General features: G+C 37.8%; 2 protein-coding genes across 2 annotated transcripts in view; both read right to left on the bottom strand.

Annotated features, from left to right (window-relative positions):
- The window catches only part of AGPAT5 (1-acylglycerol-3-phosphate O-acyltransferase 5), a 50,924-nt gene that overhangs the window by 11,501 nt on the left and 18,491 nt on the right, over positions 1 to 20,932 (bottom strand). Inside the window, exons 3-6 of the mRNA XM_003805349.5 lie at positions 17,319 to 17,434; positions 15,496 to 15,585; positions 6,386 to 6,476; positions 307 to 465 (exon numbers count right to left, since the gene is read on the bottom strand). Coding sequence (XP_003805397.2) covers positions 307 to 465; positions 6,386 to 6,476; positions 15,496 to 15,585; positions 17,319 to 17,434 — 456 coding nt within the window. The remainder of the gene's footprint in view (positions 1 to 306; positions 466 to 6,385; positions 6,477 to 15,495; positions 15,586 to 17,318; positions 17,435 to 20,932) is intronic.
- LOC134730953 (uncharacterized) lies at positions 2,783 to 3,779 on the bottom strand. Its single transcript, XM_063606637.1, has one exon. The coding sequence runs from the start codon at positions 3,673 to 3,675 to the stop codon at positions 2,905 to 2,907; it is 771 nt and encodes a 256-aa protein (XP_063462707.1). The 5' UTR covers positions 3,676 to 3,779; the 3' UTR covers positions 2,783 to 2,904.

Below are 20,932 nucleotides of genomic sequence, written 5' to 3'. Positions count from 1 at the left end.
CTCCTGCTTCACGTCTTCCTCCCTTTCACACAGCTTTCCTTTTAAGTGTGAACTTTGAGTAGAAAGAGGCTGGATTAATGATAATTGGTGAGTCCATAGGACTCACACGACAGCCAAGAAATACCACACTTTGCAGGACTAATGAGACTTCCACTGTTACATCTTAATAACATCTTGAAAAATATACCGGGTAAATGTAATGAAGGAAAAAAGTACACTTCACCTACTTTGTAAAACTGAATTCTACATAAACATGTGCACCGTATATATCGGGTGCAGGCATTTCAGGTGCGTGAACACACTTACCCGTCATGGTCGGTGACTCTCTTCGCTGCCCTCCATCGTCCTTCCCTTCATAAACCACCGTAACATCATAAATTGCATCTAAATAATTCTTCATGCAATCAAAAGCAACGTGAGTTGCCTTTATTCGTGGTGTTAGCACATGTTTTAATACTGCAAGGCCTAGAAGTCAATTCAGTGTTGTCATTAATTAGTTACAAAACACCTCCACAATATACTGTTTAACATCTAAATTATTTTTAAATTCCCTCAAACAAACACGACAGAATCTATTAATTCCACAACCTCAAATATTTAGGGCTCTAAGTTTAGAGAGCACTCTCACTTGCCTTTTTCTGTTTAAATCAATATTCATTTGCTATATATTGATCAAATATCTACATGTACAAGTCACTGTGTTGGAAGTTTATGGTCTATCGGAAACGATTCAATCTAGTAAACCCCGGCAAGGGTAAATATTAGTGCCCTCGCTTCTGGCCACTGAACAAAGGTGATAGCATCTTGCCCATGGTGACTCAAGATTTCCTAGAAATATAGTCACACAGCACATGGCCTCCTGTTTCTGGCTTCTTTTGCTCAGCATGGATCTGAGGTTCATCTGTGTGGCTGCAGGACTCAGTGCTTCATTCCTTTTTATGGCTGAATAGTATTCCATTGTGTGAACAGATCACATTTTGTTTACCTATTAATTGCTTCATGGACATTTGGGTTGCATCCATACTTTGGCTATTATGAATAATGCTGCTATGAACATTCATAGGAATTGCATATGAAGGCTGCAGGTGAACAAGCTTTTGTATGAACATACGATTTCAAACCTCTTGAGTATATCTGACATATTTTTAAAAGATTCTTTAGCTGGGGGACTACTGCAATTATCTAGAACAAATCCCACTCATTAGGTTCCTACTAGGGTTAAGGATTTGTTCTTCTCTCCTTCCTATTACCTCCCTTTTCCTTGATTAAAATATTTACTGACAATTTAACAGAAAACAGTAGCTCTCAATAAGTGACATGAAAATAGACTACAAAAAACTAGTCTAGATTTTCTACTGGCCTCTCTGGAGGGAAAGTAGCTGAGTAAGGAAGAACAGCTATTACATGGTGGGACTGTCCCACACAAGAGGTTTTAAAATGCAGGGTGGCGTGGGAAAGACAAAGATTCCCACAAGCACGTATCTGACTTTAGTCCCCAGGGCAGGGGCAGTTAAATTGATTCACAAACTTGCAACAAAAATCTCAATCGCACACCAAGCTGGGAAGCATTTATTTGTCAATTAAACTAGTTAACACTTCCTTCTTTGCTACTGGAGCTCATCCAACTTTATGAAGTCCAAAGTTTCAAAATATCACTCTGTGGTGTTCACTAAAACAACTAATTACTAGCATCCAAGTAAGTTAGTAAGGAAATAAAGACAGAAAGCTAGTATTTTTAAAACATAAAAGGAAATGAATTATCATGAATGTTTTAAAAAAATAGCTTTGTGACTAGGCTTCTGCTCCAGAAGGCATAGATAAGGCCACACCATAACTAGAAGGGGAATGGCCAAGAGGAAGACACGCAGAGCATGCCTGCGTGCACCCACCTGCCATGCAAAGATAAAAGTGGAAGAGCAGGAGGCAGGGAAAGAAAGAGAACATGGAGCTGGGCGCGGTGGCACATGTATGTCTGTAGTCCTAACTACTCAGGAGGACTGCTTTAGCCTGGAAGTTGGGGAGCGGGGGAGAGAAGGAAGAGAGGGAGGGAGAAGAATATAGAAAGAAAGCAGAAAGAAAAGAGAGAGAGAGGAGAGAAAGCAAGCAAGCAAGCAAGCAAGAGAGAACGAGTGAGGGAAGGAAGGAAGGGAGGGAGGGAAAGAAAAGAAGGAAGGGAGAGAGAGTGAAAGAAAGAAGGAAGAAAGAAGGGGGAAAGAGAACATGAGTTCAAATTGGGCATACTGAGGCTGAAGTAACAAAACATTCTAGAAGTAGTTGGAAATACGGTCTGTAAAATGGCAAGAATCAACCGAAGCTAAGCATGTGGAAACCATGGGAATGGATAACTGAAGTAATGGCAGTGGCTGAGAATAATAAAGGGCAGAAGATGAAAAAGCAAGAAATACAGACTTCGGAAACATCCACATTAAAAAAAAAAGGTAAAAATAATAACAGGGAATACGACAACCCAGGAAATAAAAAAAGGGGGGAAACCAATGTAATACAAAAACAAAGGGAAGAGATGTTTAAAGGAAGAGGAGGTGATATTTATCTTCATCAAGAAAAGTTATACTGCATTGTTTATTTCTACAATAAAGTTAAAATTATTTCATGGTTATAAAGTTATAAATAATGTCAAAAGTTACGTGAAAGTTAACAAATATGACAACTGACACAAATGATACGATGCTGTGGAGGTCAGTGGTAAGTGAGAAGTGGGATTCATTTCTGGAGAGTGGATGGAGTCAAATACAAGAAAGCAAGGGGCCCAGACTTCTCTTTGCACAGCTACAGACTTAGTTATTTCAGAATTGGAGTACATTTGCAAGCTGGGAGAAACCCCAGCAGAGAAGTAAGGCAGATGACTGAGGCAACGATGGAGACAGGGTAGACGGAATCAAGAGCTTAGAAACTGTTGACGTTGCCATGTCTAAGAAGAAAATTTTTCTCCAAAGTTTTCTTCTTAGACATGGCACCTTCAGCAGTTTCTTCCAAAGAAATCCAAGTCAAGAGACTCCACATTAAGATTTTGAAATCAAAAGGGATATTGGGTGCACTCTTTCCAGAGAAACATAACTTTCTGAAAGCAAAAAATCCTTGAATGTGAAGAGAACAAAAATCCGTGAAAACCATGAGGTAGTCAAAAGGAGAAAAATAAAAGAACTGCTCCACACAGACTTGGCTCGGCTGAAATGAAATGGCCTGGCTTGGCTGCAGAAGGCACTCAGCATTGATCTTACGATGTTCTCCACTGCTAAGGAAGGGAGAAAACAAACAGGGTTGCCAAGGGCTGAGGAAAGGCAGGGCAGGAACAGAACAGCCCAGCACTGGGATGGGCAGACCCCGGGGCTGGGGCAGACAAGAACTGCAGAAGGCCCTGCAAGCTGCAGAAGGGCCAAGGAAAGAGAGATTAGAAATCAGCCAAAAACACAGGTTTAGAGCGAGTGAGGAGGAGGGAGAACCAGAGTCAGCTATATGGTGTGGACGACCCAGTGCCATTTCCAGATGAACTTCAAGGTGGTAAAAGCAGAGCACTGGACCCAGCACAGGACCCCGAACCAAGCACAGGACCCCGGACCAAGCACAGGACCCCGTACAGGAGAACAGGATCCCCCCAAGCCTCCACAAAGGACTGCAGCCCTGCCAACACCTTGATTTCAGCTGAGTAAGACCCATTTCAGACTTCTCAAATGTAAGAGAAGAAATCTGTGGTGTTTTAAGCCACCAAGTTTGTGGCCCTTCCTGAGAGCAGCCACAGGAAGCAAATACACGTTCTTAAGAGCGAGAGTGCCGTTAGCACACAAAGCTGAGCACTAGCTTTCTTGTTTGCTATGCTTTCTCAGAAGTTGGCTTCAAAGTATTCATTTAATTTCCACTTCTTTGATTATGAGAAAGAATAAACATTTGTTCAAGTGTGTGGGTCATTTGTATCTCTTGAATTTCTTATTCATGCCCTTTTCCCATTTTTCTAGTTTATGTCTTTTCTAATTAAGAAGCACTTTTGTAATATTAAGTATATTAATATCCTATATGATAAAATATTATTAGCTTGCCATTTGCCAACTAAATTTGTTCATATGATGTTTGAGACATAAAAATAATTTTTATTCAGTTAAGTCTACAAAGAAAAAAATTGCTTTGTAGCTTATTTCCTTTCTTCTCATGTTTTGAAAGAACTCTCAAATCTCTACAATCGCCAGTGTTATTTATCCTATGAATAACATGAAAATTCTAGGTATCTGGTTTGCCATTATAGACACATCATTAAATTTCTGTTTTCTATTAAGAGAGTTCAAAAAGCTTAAGTATGTCACCTTCGCTAGCTACTGTGGTTTTAACCATGGCAATTAAAAAAAAAACCACCATAGGGGCTTACTTTAATGGGTCCAGGTGGCAGATTAAGATACATTTAATTCCACATTCCTTATAACCATTAGAAACCCAAATATCTAAAACAATTCTAAGGAAAATTAGTTAAAAACAAAACCCTTCGTACAGCTGAGAAAAGTTTAAATATTACCACAGTGCCTGCACTTCTGCAGGACCCCATCTGAACAGCTTCTTCCTCCATGTCTAAGTTTCCTATAAGAGGTATGCAACTGCTATCAATTTGTTCTTTTTGTGAATAAAACTTAGGCAAAAAAACTGAATGATGGAGTTACCAAGACAAGAAATATGAGTGTATGCATGGAAGGATAAATTCTATCTTCAATACGCTGAGTTTGAGACATCCTTTTGGGACAGTCAAGCGAAGCTCTCTAACGGACAATTGTACAAATGGGTCCAGAGTTAGGCAGAGAGACATGGAGGGGAGGAAGCTTTTGCGAGTCATCAGCAGTCAAGGAAACGGTGGCTAAAGCCATGGATTTAGAGGAAGGCCACCATGAGAAACACAAAGTGAAATTAATCAAAGACCAAAACCTGACACTGGAAATAACACATGTAGCAGGGAGAAATGAAGCAGAAAGAGGCTGGAAAGGAGGCTAGGAAGTAATCGCCAGAGAGCTGGCAGGATAATGGAGAACAGCCCCACAGAAGTCTAGGGAGAGAATTTCAAATCAGACCAAAACAAATTGAGGGCAGAGTGAGTACTGGAAAAAGTGCTTACAACAAAGGTAGACTACAGATTCGAGAGTGCTTTTTGTTTTGTTCTGTTTAATAAATGTGAAAAGGGCAACAGAGACAATGGCATTGCAAAAGAGCAACTGAAATGACAGAACGTCATGTCTATTAGACAGAGGAAGCAATGAAAGTCAAAAGAGAGCTGGCAGATTGGGAGACCAACTGAACCCTCCTATTCTGAACCACTCCTTACTTAATAGGACATGTGTTTAAAAACAAACTGGCATTTGTTAAAAGTACGGTTACAAATGATGTCATATACATATGACATATCTGCTCTTGTAAGCACCTTGTAAAAACTCCCCCTTATCATTTTTGATTAAACTAACATTAAATAAAATTAAAAATTCGTTTCATGCACTAGTCACATGTTGAATACTCAAAAACCACATTGGTAGGAGCCAGCACACTGGACAGAACAGATGAAGAACTTTACCATTATTGCAGAAAGTTCCATTAGACAGCACTGTCATAGGCCCTGCTGTAACGTCACCAACAAGGTATTTGCTCAGTGAGTGACTATCAACATATGGAGATCACACACTAAATCACAGTCAAGCTTCAAAGACACCTCTAAGAACATAGCATAGCCACTGTTTTCTGTATACTTCCCAATTTGGTTAAATTGCATAACTTATTGGTATATCAATTATTCAATTATCTAAAATATGGATATTAAGAACATTACCATTGTTGAAGACATTAATAGCTTCCAAGCACTGCGGACCAACTTTGTGTAACTTCTCCATTAGAAACTTCACATATTTTCTAATCTAATCCTCACACAGATTTACATCTACTTATAAGGCATATGTTATTTTAAGAGATGAAGAAGCAAGCTCAGTAACATTACACAACTTGCAAGTTGCAACCATACAGCCAATAAAAGTCCGAGTTTGGACTCCAACTTAGGTCTGTCATCTTACAAAACAGAAGCTCCATTACACATAACCCATACACTGTAGAAAAAGCTTCCATCTACATAATCATGTACTTAGATAGATTTTAAATAAATCCATGGCACAAGAATATGTATCGTAACAACCACTTCAACTTAATTTCTCAGATATATGTAATAATAGCATGCAAGTGAATTAAGGAGAAGAAACTTCATTTCCTAAGAGATAATATGTACACTAATTCAAGGAATGAATACATTCATTCCTTCAATTGTAAAACAAAAGTATCTTTTCCAGGAAGAAAAACTAAAAATGTTATTATCTTTAAAAAGTATTTGTTCAAACACTGTCAAATTTTTACTTACCACGTTGGGCAGCAAATGCCTGACTAGCTGAAAGGACTTTTGTTTGCTCTGGATTATACCTTGTACCTTCTGGAAAAATCACAAGATACATCTGTGGGACATAGAGCAAATTTGGTTTATTTTGTGTGAGCTTTGTTTTTGTTACTGTTAACCTAAAAAAGCTAAACCTACTAATGCTAAGAGAGTATTTCCTACAGTAGGAGAAAATGTATATTTATTTACATGTGACCTTCATTTCAAGCAGGGCAAACAAAATGCAACAATTCAATTAAGTCTGAACATAACGTGAACTATATTTTAAATGCAGTGCTACATTCATTGGTAGGTCAGCCATGAAGAATCTAAAAACATTTCTAATTACATGCTAAGAATTCACTAATTAAAAATAGGCCATGAAACACTGACTCATACAAAGCCTCAATGAGTTTTTGCCCTTTGAGATCCTGTAATATGCCATTTTTAGAAATACAAATTTTAGAAATCAGTATCGTTAAGTACCAACACTAAAAAGTACCTCATTTGATGAAAATCATATACTAAATCCCCACCATGTGAAACGTTCTAAATGTTCACATTCAAAAGCTTCACACAGAATTCCTATTTCACACTGCTCCTTTAGTGCATTTTAAATTTTATTTATAAGCAAACTAATTTGTTATATAAACTGAAACTAAAATAATATAAAGAAGAATATCAAGCTGGACGTTTAATAAGTAATCAATTAGTCTAAGTTTTTACACTTATCTGCTTAGGAAAGTAAAAACAGAAACATTAAAATTATACAGCAAAAACTCCTAGCTTGAGAACTGAGTTACAAAAACTACACTAATAACTTTGATTGACAGCCGAAAGACAAAAATAAGTTATGCACACCAAATCTTTTCAAATACGAACAGAATACAGGAAACAAGACAGGAGCTCATGCGAGAAAACTATGTTTATTGGATTCATTCTTGCCAGATCTCAGACAGTACTCAGACAACACTGTCTACCTCTGTACATCTGGTACAGAAGCCTTCCTTCATCTGGATGACCTATGACCATACAGCTCCTACTTAAAAACCTATGTGGCACTGAATTTTTTCTTTAGATACTGGTATAATGGTATCTAAAAATTTCGTACTTTCAGCTTCCATGCAAATATGCAAACTTTTTGTTCATTCATATAAAAGTCTTCAGAACCCACACCTAACTTAGAAATTAACAGATAATATTATATGTATCTTTATATTTAATAATTTATATTATTTTTAATAATTAATATTAAATATTATCAAACATTAATAATTTATATGTATATTTATATTTAATAATGAAGATTGATCAGATCTGTTAAGAAAATGTAGAAAAGTGGGTACAATTAGGAAAAACATACAAAATTCCTTATCATATTCCAGCAACTAGAAGGAAAAACAGGAAGACAAACATTAAAGCTAGTTCCAAACACCACACATTCATTTTCATGAAAATGTGTTTTGTAACAGTAAGGTTTATATTCAAAGCCATGAAAGCAATTACCGTGGGCTATCAGCTTTTAACTCAATCATTTATAAATAAAACGATTATTTCACAGGTTAATAACTCATGTGGTATTATTTGCTGTCTTAGAAGTTTAATTTAAAAGAACATTGACAGACAGCAGGAAGGCATGAATTCATTCACAGCTAATTCAGAAACTATTTCTTATATACTTATTATGTTCCAGGAACTGCACAAAGCAAACAACACATATGGTCCTTCCCTTCATGGACAAGTGAGGAAAAGAAATACATTAAACAGATACATAAAAACATGTCATTACATATCATGATATGATTGCAAAGAAAAAGAACAAGGTGTGATGAAGGAAAATGATGAGAAAAAATTTAGGAAGGGCAATGGGGCTAGGAACTAAAGGATGGATAAAAGAATGAGTGCTTTTCCCTAAAGATGAGGAATATGGAAAGGATTTCCCTCACACCAGTTCTAGTCAAGGCTGTACTAGGAGGTCTAGCCAGAAAATTTAGCAAGAAAAAGAAATAAAAGCCATCAAGATTAAAAAGGACAAAGTAAAACTGTTATTTCTATAACAATGACATGATTGTTTATGTAGGAAATCCTAAGAAATATATTTTTTAAGTTACTAGATGATAAATAAGTTTAGCAAGGTTAGTATATTAAAAAGTCAAATATATGCCTAGGTCAACAAACAAAAACTTGAAATTTTTTAAAATGTCATCTACTATAGTATCAAAAACTGAAATTCTTAGGGATATAACTGGCAAAAGATGTGCAAATCTGTACATTAAACTACAAAACACACTGAGATAAATAAAGAAGACCTAAGTAAACAAATGCAGGCTACGTTCATGAATCCAAAGATTCAATCCTGTTATATCAATTCTTCCCAAATTCATCTATATCTTCAATACAATCAAAATGAAAAGCCCACAAACTTTGGGTAGAAATTGTCGAGCTAATTCTATAATTCACACAGAAATGCAAAAAACCTAAAATAGCCAAAACAACTTTGAAAAGAAAGAACAAATTTAGAAGACAACTACACTATTTAAAAACTTACTACAAAGCAAGCATTATTAAGACAGTATGGTATTGGCATAAGGATATATATATATAGATCAATATAACAGAAGAAATGGTCCATTGATCTAGGGATAACAGACCCATCTATATTCAGTCTACTTATTTCAAACATTGGGGGGAAAATAATCTTTTCTATAGTGATGGTTACTTATATTAAAAAAAATGAACTTTGACCTTACACCATATGAAAACATTAATTATAAATAAATCCTAGAACTAAATGTAAAAGCAAAACTCTAAAATTTCCAGAAGAAAACAAAGGAGAAAATCTTAGCAACCTTAAGTTTGGCAAGGACTTCTTAAATAGGATACAAAAAGTGGAAATTATGAGAGAAAAAAAAAATCAATAAATTAAGCTTAAAAGTATGTTCTTCAAAAGATACATATAAATGTATAAAAATAAAAAAACACACGTTCTCAAAAAAGATACTATTCACAAATAGGAAAAGGCAAGTAACAGATGCAAAAAACTTATACAGAAACATTCTTAGGAGTGACAGGCTCATCTCATTTTATCATGCTTCGCTTTACTGAGCTTCACGGAAATTGCATTTTGTTCCCATTGAAGGTTTATGACAACCCTGCATCGAGCAAGTCTATTGGTGCCATTTTTCCAACAGTATGTGCTCACCTCACGTCTCTGTGTCATATTTCGGTAATCTCACAATATATTTCATATTATTATATCTGTTATTGTGATCTGTGATCTCTGATGTTACTATTGTAATTGTTTGGGGGTGCCATGAATTGCACTCATATAAGATGACAAATTTAATTGATAAATGTCGTGTGTGTTCTGACTGCTCCACTGATGGCCTGTTCTCCTGTCTCTCTTTCTCTCTACCGCCCCTTGGGTTTCCCTATTCCCTGAGACACAACAGTATTGAAATTAGGCCAATTAATAACCCTACAATGGCTGCTAAGCGTTCCAGTGAAAGGAAGAGTTGCATGTCTCTCACTTCACATCAATAGCTAGAAATGGCTTAGTGAGGAAGGTATGTTGAAAGCCAAGGTAGGTCAAAAGCTAGGTCCTTTGCACCAAACAGCCAAGTTGCGGATACAAAGGAAAACCTCTTAAAGAGAATTAAAAGTGCTACTTCACTGAACACATGAATGATTAGAAAGCAAAACAGCCTTATTGCTGATATGGAGAAAGTCTGAGTGCTCTAGATAAAACATCAAACCAGCCACAACACTCCCTTAAAGCAAATCCTAATCCAGAGCAAGGCCCTAACTCCCTTTAATTCTCTGAAGGCTGAGAGAGGTAAGGAAGCGGCAGGAAAAAACTTAGAAGCTAGCAGAGGTTGGTTCGTGAGGTTTAAGGAAAGAAGCCGTCTCTCCATAATATAAAATTGAAGTGGCAAGTACTGATGTATAAGCTATAGCAAGTTATCCAGAAAATCTACCTGAAATAAAATAAAGATTAAACAGAAGATATGGGATTTAAACCTGAATCTAATTTCAAAACCAACACTCTTATCCACCAGGCTGCCTCCTATCTGAAAAGGAACTTAAGTGAAAGCTGGAAGAAAAAGTGTAAGTCTCCATGTTTGTGCCATAAGTTTTATTAGCACATAGTCTAACAAAATGACTTCTATTAGTTATTTTTATCACAAATATGCTTCATTTGCATCCACAACCAATAAGTACCTTAAGAAAATACTGTATTGTCCCAGCAATAATTATGGAGATGTATTTCTTCACAACTTATAATACAAATATATTTTTTGAAACAAAATTCTGCATTTCTTAAATACTAATACTGAATAAGAACTGATACAATCATGGAATAGATTCATGAGAACTAATAAGCCACACGAAAGTTGACTTAACATATTCTACCATGTCAATTACTTAATTCACCTTCAGAAACAAAAGAATCATCAAGAACCTGAGCAAGATGTATCTGCTCTCACAGGGCGTACATATTAAGAAATGAAACAACCATCCAGATTCTTAGAAACCCGACCTGGGACAGTGACCTTACAGCGAAAGCTGCTCAGCACTGCCTCTTGAACCTGCCAGCCTGTTATCCATACTGCGCTAGGGACACAAAAGGCTGGAATTTTGCCCACAAAAAACAGGGAGGCTATTCTGGTAGCCCAAAACAGACTAGGTTATTTGAATCAACCTTCCTACTGAAAACAACTTAAAAAGCTGGATATAACATTATTTTAAAAGTACCCAAGAGTTGGCAAGATGTTAAGACTGAAATTAAGCAAACACAGTAAAGCAGAAGCAAGCATAAAACAGAACTTTGTTTTACAAGACTCATAAGATGAACGGCACAGAAACCAAAGCCCATGGACCTTCTAATAGAAATGTGAAGAGAGAATCAGAGAAGTGAACGAAACACCAAAGGCTCTACTCTCAGGGTGAAAGTAAATGAGAGGTGAGCAGGTCTCACGTGCATCTGCAACCCTGGCTGCACTGCCTGAATGGCTCAGTTCACCTTCAACTCAGAATCTGGTTTGGGTGGGGCCCACGCTAGAGGAGCCTTAAGGGGCCCAGCTAAAACAGGTAGAAATGTTCTGTGGAGAAAGACACTCCCACCTGAGGCTTCAACTGATTTCCACAAATAACTTACCAAACACAGCCAGCAGCAAAGGAAGATAACAAAGCAAACAAGGAAAGAAAGTACCATGAGCAAGAACAGCAGAAAAGAACAGACTCAGACAGGACTTCAGGCACTGAAATAACCCAACACACCTTTTAAATTATGCCTTTATCACTTAAAGAAACAAAGACAAGCTTGAAGATTAAAACCAAAATAAGAGATTTGACAAAAACCACACAGCACTTCATATAATGAAAAACAATAATTTAAAACACTGAAGTTGAATGGATTTGTATCTATTCTGGATTGTATTTTAGAACAGAAAAAGGACATTAGTGGAAAACCTGGTAAAGTCTGAATAAAAATCTGTAGTACAATTAATAGTGTGGTACCAATGTTTATTTCTTAGTTTTGACAAATATATACCGTGTTATGTAAGATGTCAACATTAGATGTTAAAGCTAGATGAAGAAGGCTGGGCGTGGTGGCTCATGCCTATAATCCCAGCACTCTGGGGGGCCGAGGCGGGCGGATCAAGAGGTCAGGAGTTCGAGACCAGCCTGGCCAACATGGTGAAATCCTGTCTCTACTAAAAACACAAAAATTAGCCGGGCATGGCAGTGCACGCCTGTAATCCCAGCTACTCAGGAGGCTGAGGCAGGAGATTGCTTGAACCCATGAGGCAGAGGTTGCAGTGAGCCAAGATCGTGCCACCGCACTCCAGCCTGGATGACAGACCGAGACTCCATCTCAAAAAAAAAAAAAAGAAAAAAAGCTATATAAAGAATAAACAGGAACACTCTGTTCTTTCTGACGTTTTTGTAAATCTAACATTGTTCCAAGTTTTGAAATTTATTAACCAAAAATGGGAGGCGGCTTCCATTAAGTATGTAGAATGCCGAAGGAATACTACTGCCAACCCTATAGCAACAACAACACTGACAAGCTGTAGATTCATGACTTTTCTTAGACCCTTCAGAGAGCTGAAAGGTTGCAAGGCAACCAACTAACCCAAAAGTCTAAAGAAAGACGGAAAACTCAAAGGAGAAACAAGATGCAAGTGGTTGTTTAGTTGGGGGCCAATGTAACAGATACCAGTAAAAAGAATTTAGCTAAAAATTTTAACAATTTTGCAGAAAGCCAAGTATGAGCTAGTGGAACAGACGAACCCCTGGGCTACAGACACAAGGAGAATGCAGCACAACTCACAGGCTCGACCCACAGACCTCCTGTGTACTCACAAGATAAAGAAAAAGGAAAACACACTGGGGTCAGGGAAGACTGGATGTAGGCTTGTGGGAGGGAACAGCAGCCCTGTGGGAAAGGCACAGGGCCCAGCCCACATCCTTCTTTCTACGTTTCCTATGGAACAGCAGCCTGAAACTGATGAACAGGGGCAACAAAACCCTGCTACCCATGGGGCACGGATGAATACTCGATGAGGCTGGGTGAACAGAACAGGGAAAAACTCTTAGTAAAGGCAGGAATACATTCTGGGCACAGATTTACAGCCAGAAGCAAGGCAGAATCAGAGAAGGCTCCACCCCTGAGATTCTCCCTAAGAATGAAAAGACACTTCCCTTCCCTCTCCTTCTACCAACAAACTAGCGAGAGTTCAGTAACAAGTATCCGAGAAGTATAGTGGGGACAGGCATAAAGAAGAGAGCCACTCCAAGGTGCCATGTGAAAATGCTGAGTGTGAAACAGACACTGAGGAAAAGCTCTAGCGGGAGGACATCCCCAACCTACAAACAAAGTAATGCGTTCTACAGAAACCTGAAGCTGTGAGAAAAAGCCCATGAGCAAAACCCAAATCCAGTGCACCTCCTCAGTGGACTGACTCAACTCCTCAACACTAAAGGCCAAGCAGAAAGACAAGTCTATCCATTTCCAGGTATCAAGACAACTTGCCTCCATTTCTACTGTCTTACAAAAGAGGCCCAGCGTTAGGCAAAATCTTAGGAAGTATGACAAAGGCAAGATAAAGCACAATCTGAAGAGATAAAGTAATCCAAATTTCCAGACTCAGATATGGCCCAGATGTTGGAATTATCAAGCAGGGAATTTAAGAGAACTGCAAGTATAATAAAATGATAAAGGTTCAAGTGGGAAACGTGACTAAGCTTTATGATCAGATAGATACACTAGCACAGAGATGGAAACTATGAAACAGGGTCAAAGGGAAGTGTGAGGAATGAAACACGCAGTAGCAGAGAAGAAGAGTGCCTTAAACTGGCTCACCAGTAGACTCAACACAGCCAAAGGAAGAATCCATGAACTCAAAGGTGGATCAACAGAAATTATCCAAACTGTAACACAAAAAGAAAAAAGGGAGGCGGCGTAAAAAAAAAAAAAAAACCAACAAAAAACGAATAATGCATCTAAGAACTAAAGAAGAGCGAGAAATGAACCAATACAAACATAACTGGAGAAGAAAGACTGGGGTAGGAATAATATTTAACGAAATAAGAGCAAAGAAATTTCCAAAATTAATAACAGACACCAAATCATAGATCCAAGCTCAGAGGACCAATCCAGGTAAAAATTTTTAAATGACACTCAGATATATGATACTTAAACTGCTGCAAACCAAAAACAAGAAGAAACTCACGAAGGCAGCCACATAAACAAGACACATGACAAGTGTAAAGAGCTGATTTTTTCAGCCCTAGCGCCACTGACAGCTATATTCATGGGGGCAAAAAAGCAAGGGACCACTGGGCATAGGATGCCAACATCACCCAAAAAGCAGCTATCTTCATTTGCTTCATATATACAATGCCCACAGCAGGACACAGAAGGAACTCCACAGCAGTCATCCATGGCTGGGGTGACTGGACAGCGGGGAGAGAAGTGGGATGGACATTTTAAGGTATAAATTCATGATTTTTAAATTTTAATTTTTTTGTAAAAAGTTGATAAACCATATTACCAACTTATTCTGTCTTTTGGAGACCTACATGCAATGACCACAATTCTGCCCAAATTCACCACACTGTTTCAGACTAAACAGAACCTTTGAAGACACCAAGCTTGGTTCTCAAGGGTTACCTATAACAGGATAAAGGGTCACTGTTCATCTCATTCCATTCTGCTTCTGTCACCCCACACATGCCCAAAACAGATGCAATGTTCTAATGTAAAAACACCTAGAAGAGGCATGTGAATAAACAATGCTCACACCAGGCACTTCGCCAGCTGAGCGTGAAGAATTCTTCCTTCACCATGAGCTCCAGCTGCTGCCCAGGACCCCTGGTGAGGGGAGGGCAAGAGGAGAGGAGGGAAGACAGAGGGAGGGAGCCAGAAAGGAAAGGGAAAGCCTGTGCACACGAGCTAAGCTTCTGAGCACATGTCATGCACTGAAAGAGAAAGCCCAAGTCGCCCCGGTGATCATGGTGCTTTGTCTCCGGAGGGAACCAGGGGAAAAGCCTTTGGCAGCAATCAGCATTCTATACAAAGCAGATTGAACTCTCCCCACTTTTGTGGAATAAAGTTTTATAAAATATTATTTACACTGAATGATTTGACATTTGTAGAGATTCACCCTTTTTTTGTTTTTCTGTACATGTAAGACATTCAAAATTTACACTAACAGAAAACAGTTGCTGCTCCTAAAACCAAATCTGATACTAAAGAAGACAAGAAGTAAGATGAGCTTGTAAACTAGCTTAAATGTCAGGTTAAAATGCAGTTAGTTCTATTTATAGACTCTGAAAGACACCAAATGCTCTTTTTATTCCTCTTTAAGGTCCACTGACCAGCAAAGGACCTAGGTGTTTACAGCAATCTTTCTGATGGCTGAAAAACCTGCCTACCTGTACATAGAGGGTTTCTGTTACCTCAGCATAACCCTGAATTAGTAATTACACATGGGAAAATATATTGTCAAAACAATTCTTAGATTTTAATTTAATTCTTAAATTTAGAAACTGAGAGCTGGTAAGAAAAATAAAAACGGGTAGGCTCTTACTGGAGTTCCTGCGTCCACGTAGCTCTGCAACTTGTTTCGCATCTCTTTCTCACTAAATTTGGCACTGCGCTTTACATAGATTCCTCCATGCTGCCACAATAAAATCGGGAGAAAGAAGATTTACTTTTAAAATAACAATTGGCCAGAGTCATCAAAAAGGCAACTTCTCTTGCAAAAAGTACAGAATAAAAACTACATTTCAGAATTTAATCTATATTTAATATCTTCAAATATTAGCTTCTAAAGAACATTTAGGTGAAAATTAGCTTGTCTCAACACAATTCAAAAAAACTGCATGTGACACTGCACTGGAAAACACATGAAGTTTAGTTTTGTTGGCAGTTAAAATGAAAATGCTTTCTTTCTTAAATACACATTTTAAAAAATAAAAAACCTGATCCATCAGATGGATTTAACTCCCAATTCTTCCACCCACTTATTACGGAGTCACTAAAAAGCGTCCTTAAAATGTCAATACTTACGATCTTTAGGGATTTTAAAAAATCAATCCTGCTACAGATATTTATGTGGCACTGTTACGGACAGAATTGTGTTCCCCCAAATCAGTCTACTAAAGCCCTAATAGTTCCCACTGTGACTGTATTCAGAGAGAGGGACTTAGAGGTGGTAATTAAGGTTAAAAAAGGGCCTCAGAATGGGACCTTAGAAGTCTCTGTAGAAGGATTAGTCATCCAGTCTAACTAGTCCTTCTAAGAAGAGGAAGCGGTGCCAGGGGTGCTTGGGCACAGGGAAAAAAACCACATGAGGACACAGGAAGAAGGATGCTGTCTGCAAGCCTGGGAGAGAGGCCTTGGGAGAAACTAACCCTGTCAACACCTTGATCTTGGATGTCTAGCCTCCAGAACTAGAGAAAGGAAGTTTTATATATACAGTTCGCTTTTTTTTAATATCATACAGATCACTAATTACTGTTATCAACAGTTTAATGTAATTGCGTATCAAATTCTATGCCTTTAAATTTCCTATTTGTTTGAACTTTGTACATTTGCATTTTTGCTCTTTCATTTTACTGCAGCTGGCCGTTCATATCCATGTGTTCCACATCTGCAGATTCAACAAATCACAGATCAAAACTATGTGAACAAATGAAAATTAAAAATAATATAACAATTAAAATAATACAAATAAAAAATAAACTATAACAACCATTTACATGGCATTTATAATGTATTAGATATTACAAGTAATCTAGAGATGATTTAAAGTAGTGCACAGGTTATATGCAAATACTATCCCATTCTATATAAGGGTCTTGAACATCTTAGATTTTGGTATCTGTGGTGGTTCTAAAACCAATCCCCACAGATGCTGAAGGAAAACCGTATATGGATAATCAGACGTATATAAATACACACCACTAAAAATGCCAAACAAAACTACTTCAACTGAGAATAAACTATTAAACCCATTTTAAAAACCATACATTCACATGAAGTATATGTTAAATTTTAAAATATAACATTTTTATAGGGTTGGGTATGGCAGTTCACACCTATAATCCAGCATTTTGGTAGGCTGAGACAGGCAGATTGCTTGAGTCCAAGACCAGCCTGGGCAACACAGCGAGACCCCCATCTCTACAAAAAATAGAAAATTTAGCCGGGCATGACGGTGGGCACCTACAGTCCCAACTACTTGGGAGGCAGAGGCAGGAGGTTCACTTGAGCCCCAGAGGTCAAGGCTGCAGTGAGCTGTGTTCACACCACTGCACTCAGCCTGAGCAAAAAAGTGAGACCGTCTCCAAAAAAAAAAAAAAATTTATAAACTACATATATAGAGAGAAAAGCATGGAAACAAGTTACCTGAGCAAAGTAACACCCATACAATGGCAGCCATTTTAACCCTTCTTTCAGCACGTAGCGCACATGTCCTAGTGCATTCTGCCTGATGGCCAAGATGTCAGCAACAATCCAGTCAACTGCAGAGACAGGACCCAGTTAGCGCATACATGAGGCTCTTCACAAGTTGTACTAGGAATGGGCTTCAAAAGTACTGTGATTAGGATGTTTAAAATTTCTTTAAATCAATCTGAGATATTTAAAAAATACACATTTTCTGTTTTTTGAGCTTTTTTTTTTTTTGGATTTCTTGAAAGGCTTTTTATTTCAAAGATAAAATACAGTCACAAAATACCTAAATAATCCAACAGCAGCATGTATATGGAATAAAATGAGCTTCTCTAAATCCTAAAGTCTAGAAAACAAAGTTTTTTTTAATGAGAAAGGGGAAATTATAAACAAAAAATGGCCAAATGCAACTATGAATTGCCACTAAATATTCAGTGTGTATATATATGTTCAGCAAAAGGCAAGGACACTTCATCTTCTACTAATGAGTTTTTAGGACTCGGTACTAGGTTGGGACGGCAATCAAACAATGGTCTCACATGCCTTACAATGATGCTGGGTAGATATATGTGCTCCTTATGTAACCAAGTAAAATGATCTCAGACGGCTAATAACTATAGTTAAATAAATATGTTATTAACAAACAGTTGCAAAAACAAGGGTAAGATGGTATGAATTGATAACAGTAGCAATAAAAAACTTCCTAGAAGTTGTTAGTTGAGCTTTCAAAAAGAAAAAATTCCCAACACAGAGAGTGGCCCTTGCCAATTAAACAAACAGGAAGTGGCAAAGTGGGTGCAGAAGGTGGGAAACAGAGGACATGGTTTAAAGAGGAAACGAAGTGAAATTCAGGAGACAAATGATACAGGCCTTAAGAACCGCAGAAACTTGGATTTGAAAGGAAATGGCTACAAACTATCTCTTGATGAGAAAGAAAACATAAAAATGAAAGGTAAGGCAGACTTCTCTAGTTAATACACACATGAGCTCAATGATACTCGAAAAGAAAACTGTTAATCTGTGAAAAGAATAGTTCTATCATCACCCATGTTCTCAGGCCATGAAAATGAGAACAAAAGGAGTGAGTCAGAGGAAGGAAATGTTAAAAAAAAAAAAAGTCTGTAGAAAATAAACGCTGAGGATTTAGAGGAATTGCAATAAAGTTTTAGCCAAAGAGGACAGTTTTCCCCAGATTACAGGATGATTAGCTCTCGGCTAAGTGAAATCTGTTAGACAATGCACCATACTAGTCAGAATATCCCAAAGAAGATTTAGGCATTTTAATACTAAAAATTAACCCAGAAAAATGTCTTATCAATTATTATACATCTCTCTCTTTACTCAGGGATTATCATTCACAAGTTAACTTTTTCTTGATGACTTAAGACTTATAATTATTATACATATGAAACTTTTGTTATGGCTCCCTATAAGTAGAATGTTGCTTGCAAAGATTCTCCCCTACAGTGTATGATCCCAGAGACAGACACAACCTGTGTTATTGGGTTGAGATATCTATACTATTGGGCTATCAATGATCACTTTTCTCTAAAGTATATAAATTCCTGTTGAAGCCCTCTCCCTAGCCCCTTCTAATTTAGATGGAAGAAATAATAACTGATAAACATATTTCTTTCTAGTCATGTCTTAGAAACCATATAATCGACCCTGTTATACCTGTACCAAATGCAAAAGAAAGCAGACAATAAATTCTGAGAACTAATTCTGTATGCTTCTGTATGGTTCCCAGGCTAAAGCACATCTTGGAAATACAGTTGGCGTACAAAGTTAAAAACCAGGTTTAGCATTTTTTCCTGCAATAATTTTTTTTTAATTTGGAAGAATTTTAAAAATGGGTTTTATTTTAAAACAAATGGTTTTATGGTTATATTATGGCCTCAGATGCCCCTTCCAAGAACTTTTAAGAGAAAGTGTAAGATTTCCAAAATACATCATGTTCATAATAAGCTGCCCTGGGCTATGCCCTTAAACTTGAATATTTTAGTGGAAACATTTAAGAACTAGCTTAACTAGTCAAAATATACAAGCTTTGTGTCACCAATATTTGCTACTGAATTCTCTTTATTTCTTGTTTATTCTCAGCTACGTTTCAGATAGGACACCAGATTACAGTTTCTGACTATCTCACTTACAGCTGAGATTATATTACTTTGACAATAACTATTTATATTTTGTGTTCTGGCATAATTTAACTAAGATAGCAATAAATTTGGCTATGTGAGAATCTTCCATGGCAATCAAGCCAAAGCAGAGTCATTGTTCCCATTAACTTGGAGGAGAGGAGTAGAAGGCAGTGAGGGGCAGCAAGTCTAATTTCTTCATCCCTATCCTCATGAAACAGCAGTTCCTAATTCATAAGGGCCCTGTGTAGGCCAAGAGATACTGCATGTGCAGCGCTTCCCTACCATGGATCCAGCGCTATGCTAATGGTGAGCTATGACTGTCATCACAACCATTTTTAAATGCCATCTATGAGCCAGGTACGCTACCAGGATTAGGAGATAGCCTCTGTAAAGTGCCTGAAAGGAGCTATCACTCACACCTTACCAATAAGGCTCTGAGAGATAAGTAATTTGCCCACTGACACACAGCCTATTGCAGAACAGCATTTCTGCAATGCCGAACAGGAACCTGGGTCTCTCTAACTCCAAAGTCCATCCCTTTTTATAACATTCTACTCACCACGCATGCTGTTCAACAAGAAAATTGACACTTAAGCCAATAAAAGAGAACATTTCATGAGATTAAAAAGGCAAATAGTAGGCGGGGCACAGTGGCTCACGCCTGTAATCCCTGCACTTTGGGAGGCCGAGGCAGGCAGATCAACTGAGGTCAGGAGTTCAAGACCAGCCTGACCAACATGGTGAAACCCCATCTCTACTGAAAATACAAAATTAGCCAGGCGTGGTGGTGCATGTCTGTAATCCCAGCTACTCGGGAGGCTGAGGCAGGAAAATGGCTTGAACCCGGGAGGCAAAGGTTGCAGTAAGCTGAGATTGCACCATTGCACCCAGCCTGGGCAACAAGAGTGAAACTCCATCTCAAAAAAAAAAAGGCAAAGTGTTGTCAAAAGTAGATCGTTGAAGGATAAGGGGAAGAAATAACAGACACTATATCCTGCTGACTCCAGAGAGAAATAACCTAACAGAGACAGAGACAGAATGTAGAGACAAGGACGTGTCAAGCGAAAACAAGGGAAGAGAGAGACTAATTTAAATGTCAATTCTTTTGAGTATCAGGCCAGGAAACTCATTTATTCTGGCAAGCCTGGCAGAAGACAAACTAGAAAGTCTAAGCAGAACAACAGTCTTTGAAATGTTCTTTCCGCTAATCACATTTTCAGAGACACTCTGTTGTGATACCTAACATCTCAAAAGTGTTTCAGAAGGGCACCTAAACACATTCGGACCATGAACCACGTCTATGGATAGGGTTTAGGGGTCTCTGAAACCCTAAAACTACATGCAAATTTTTATATGCACATTTTTCTAGGAAAAGGCTCTGTCATATACTGACTAAAGCCTGTAATTCTAAAGAAATTTAAAATC

This window comes from Pan paniscus, chromosome 7 (assembly GCF_029289425.2).
Source record: "Pan paniscus chromosome 7, NHGRI_mPanPan1-v2.0_pri, whole genome shotgun sequence".
NCBI classification, from domain to species: Eukaryota; Metazoa; Chordata; class Mammalia; order Primates; family Hominidae; genus Pan; species Pan paniscus.
Note: the sequence above shows the minus strand (reverse complement) of the source record. Positions and strands in the feature narration are given on the sequence as shown.

What these genes read in the sequence shown, in the direction of transcription:
- LOC134730953 (XM_063606637.1), bottom strand. Translation starts at nt 3,675, where the DNA reads ATGGGTCTTACTCAGCTGAAATCAAGGTGTTGGCAGGGCTGCAGTCCT.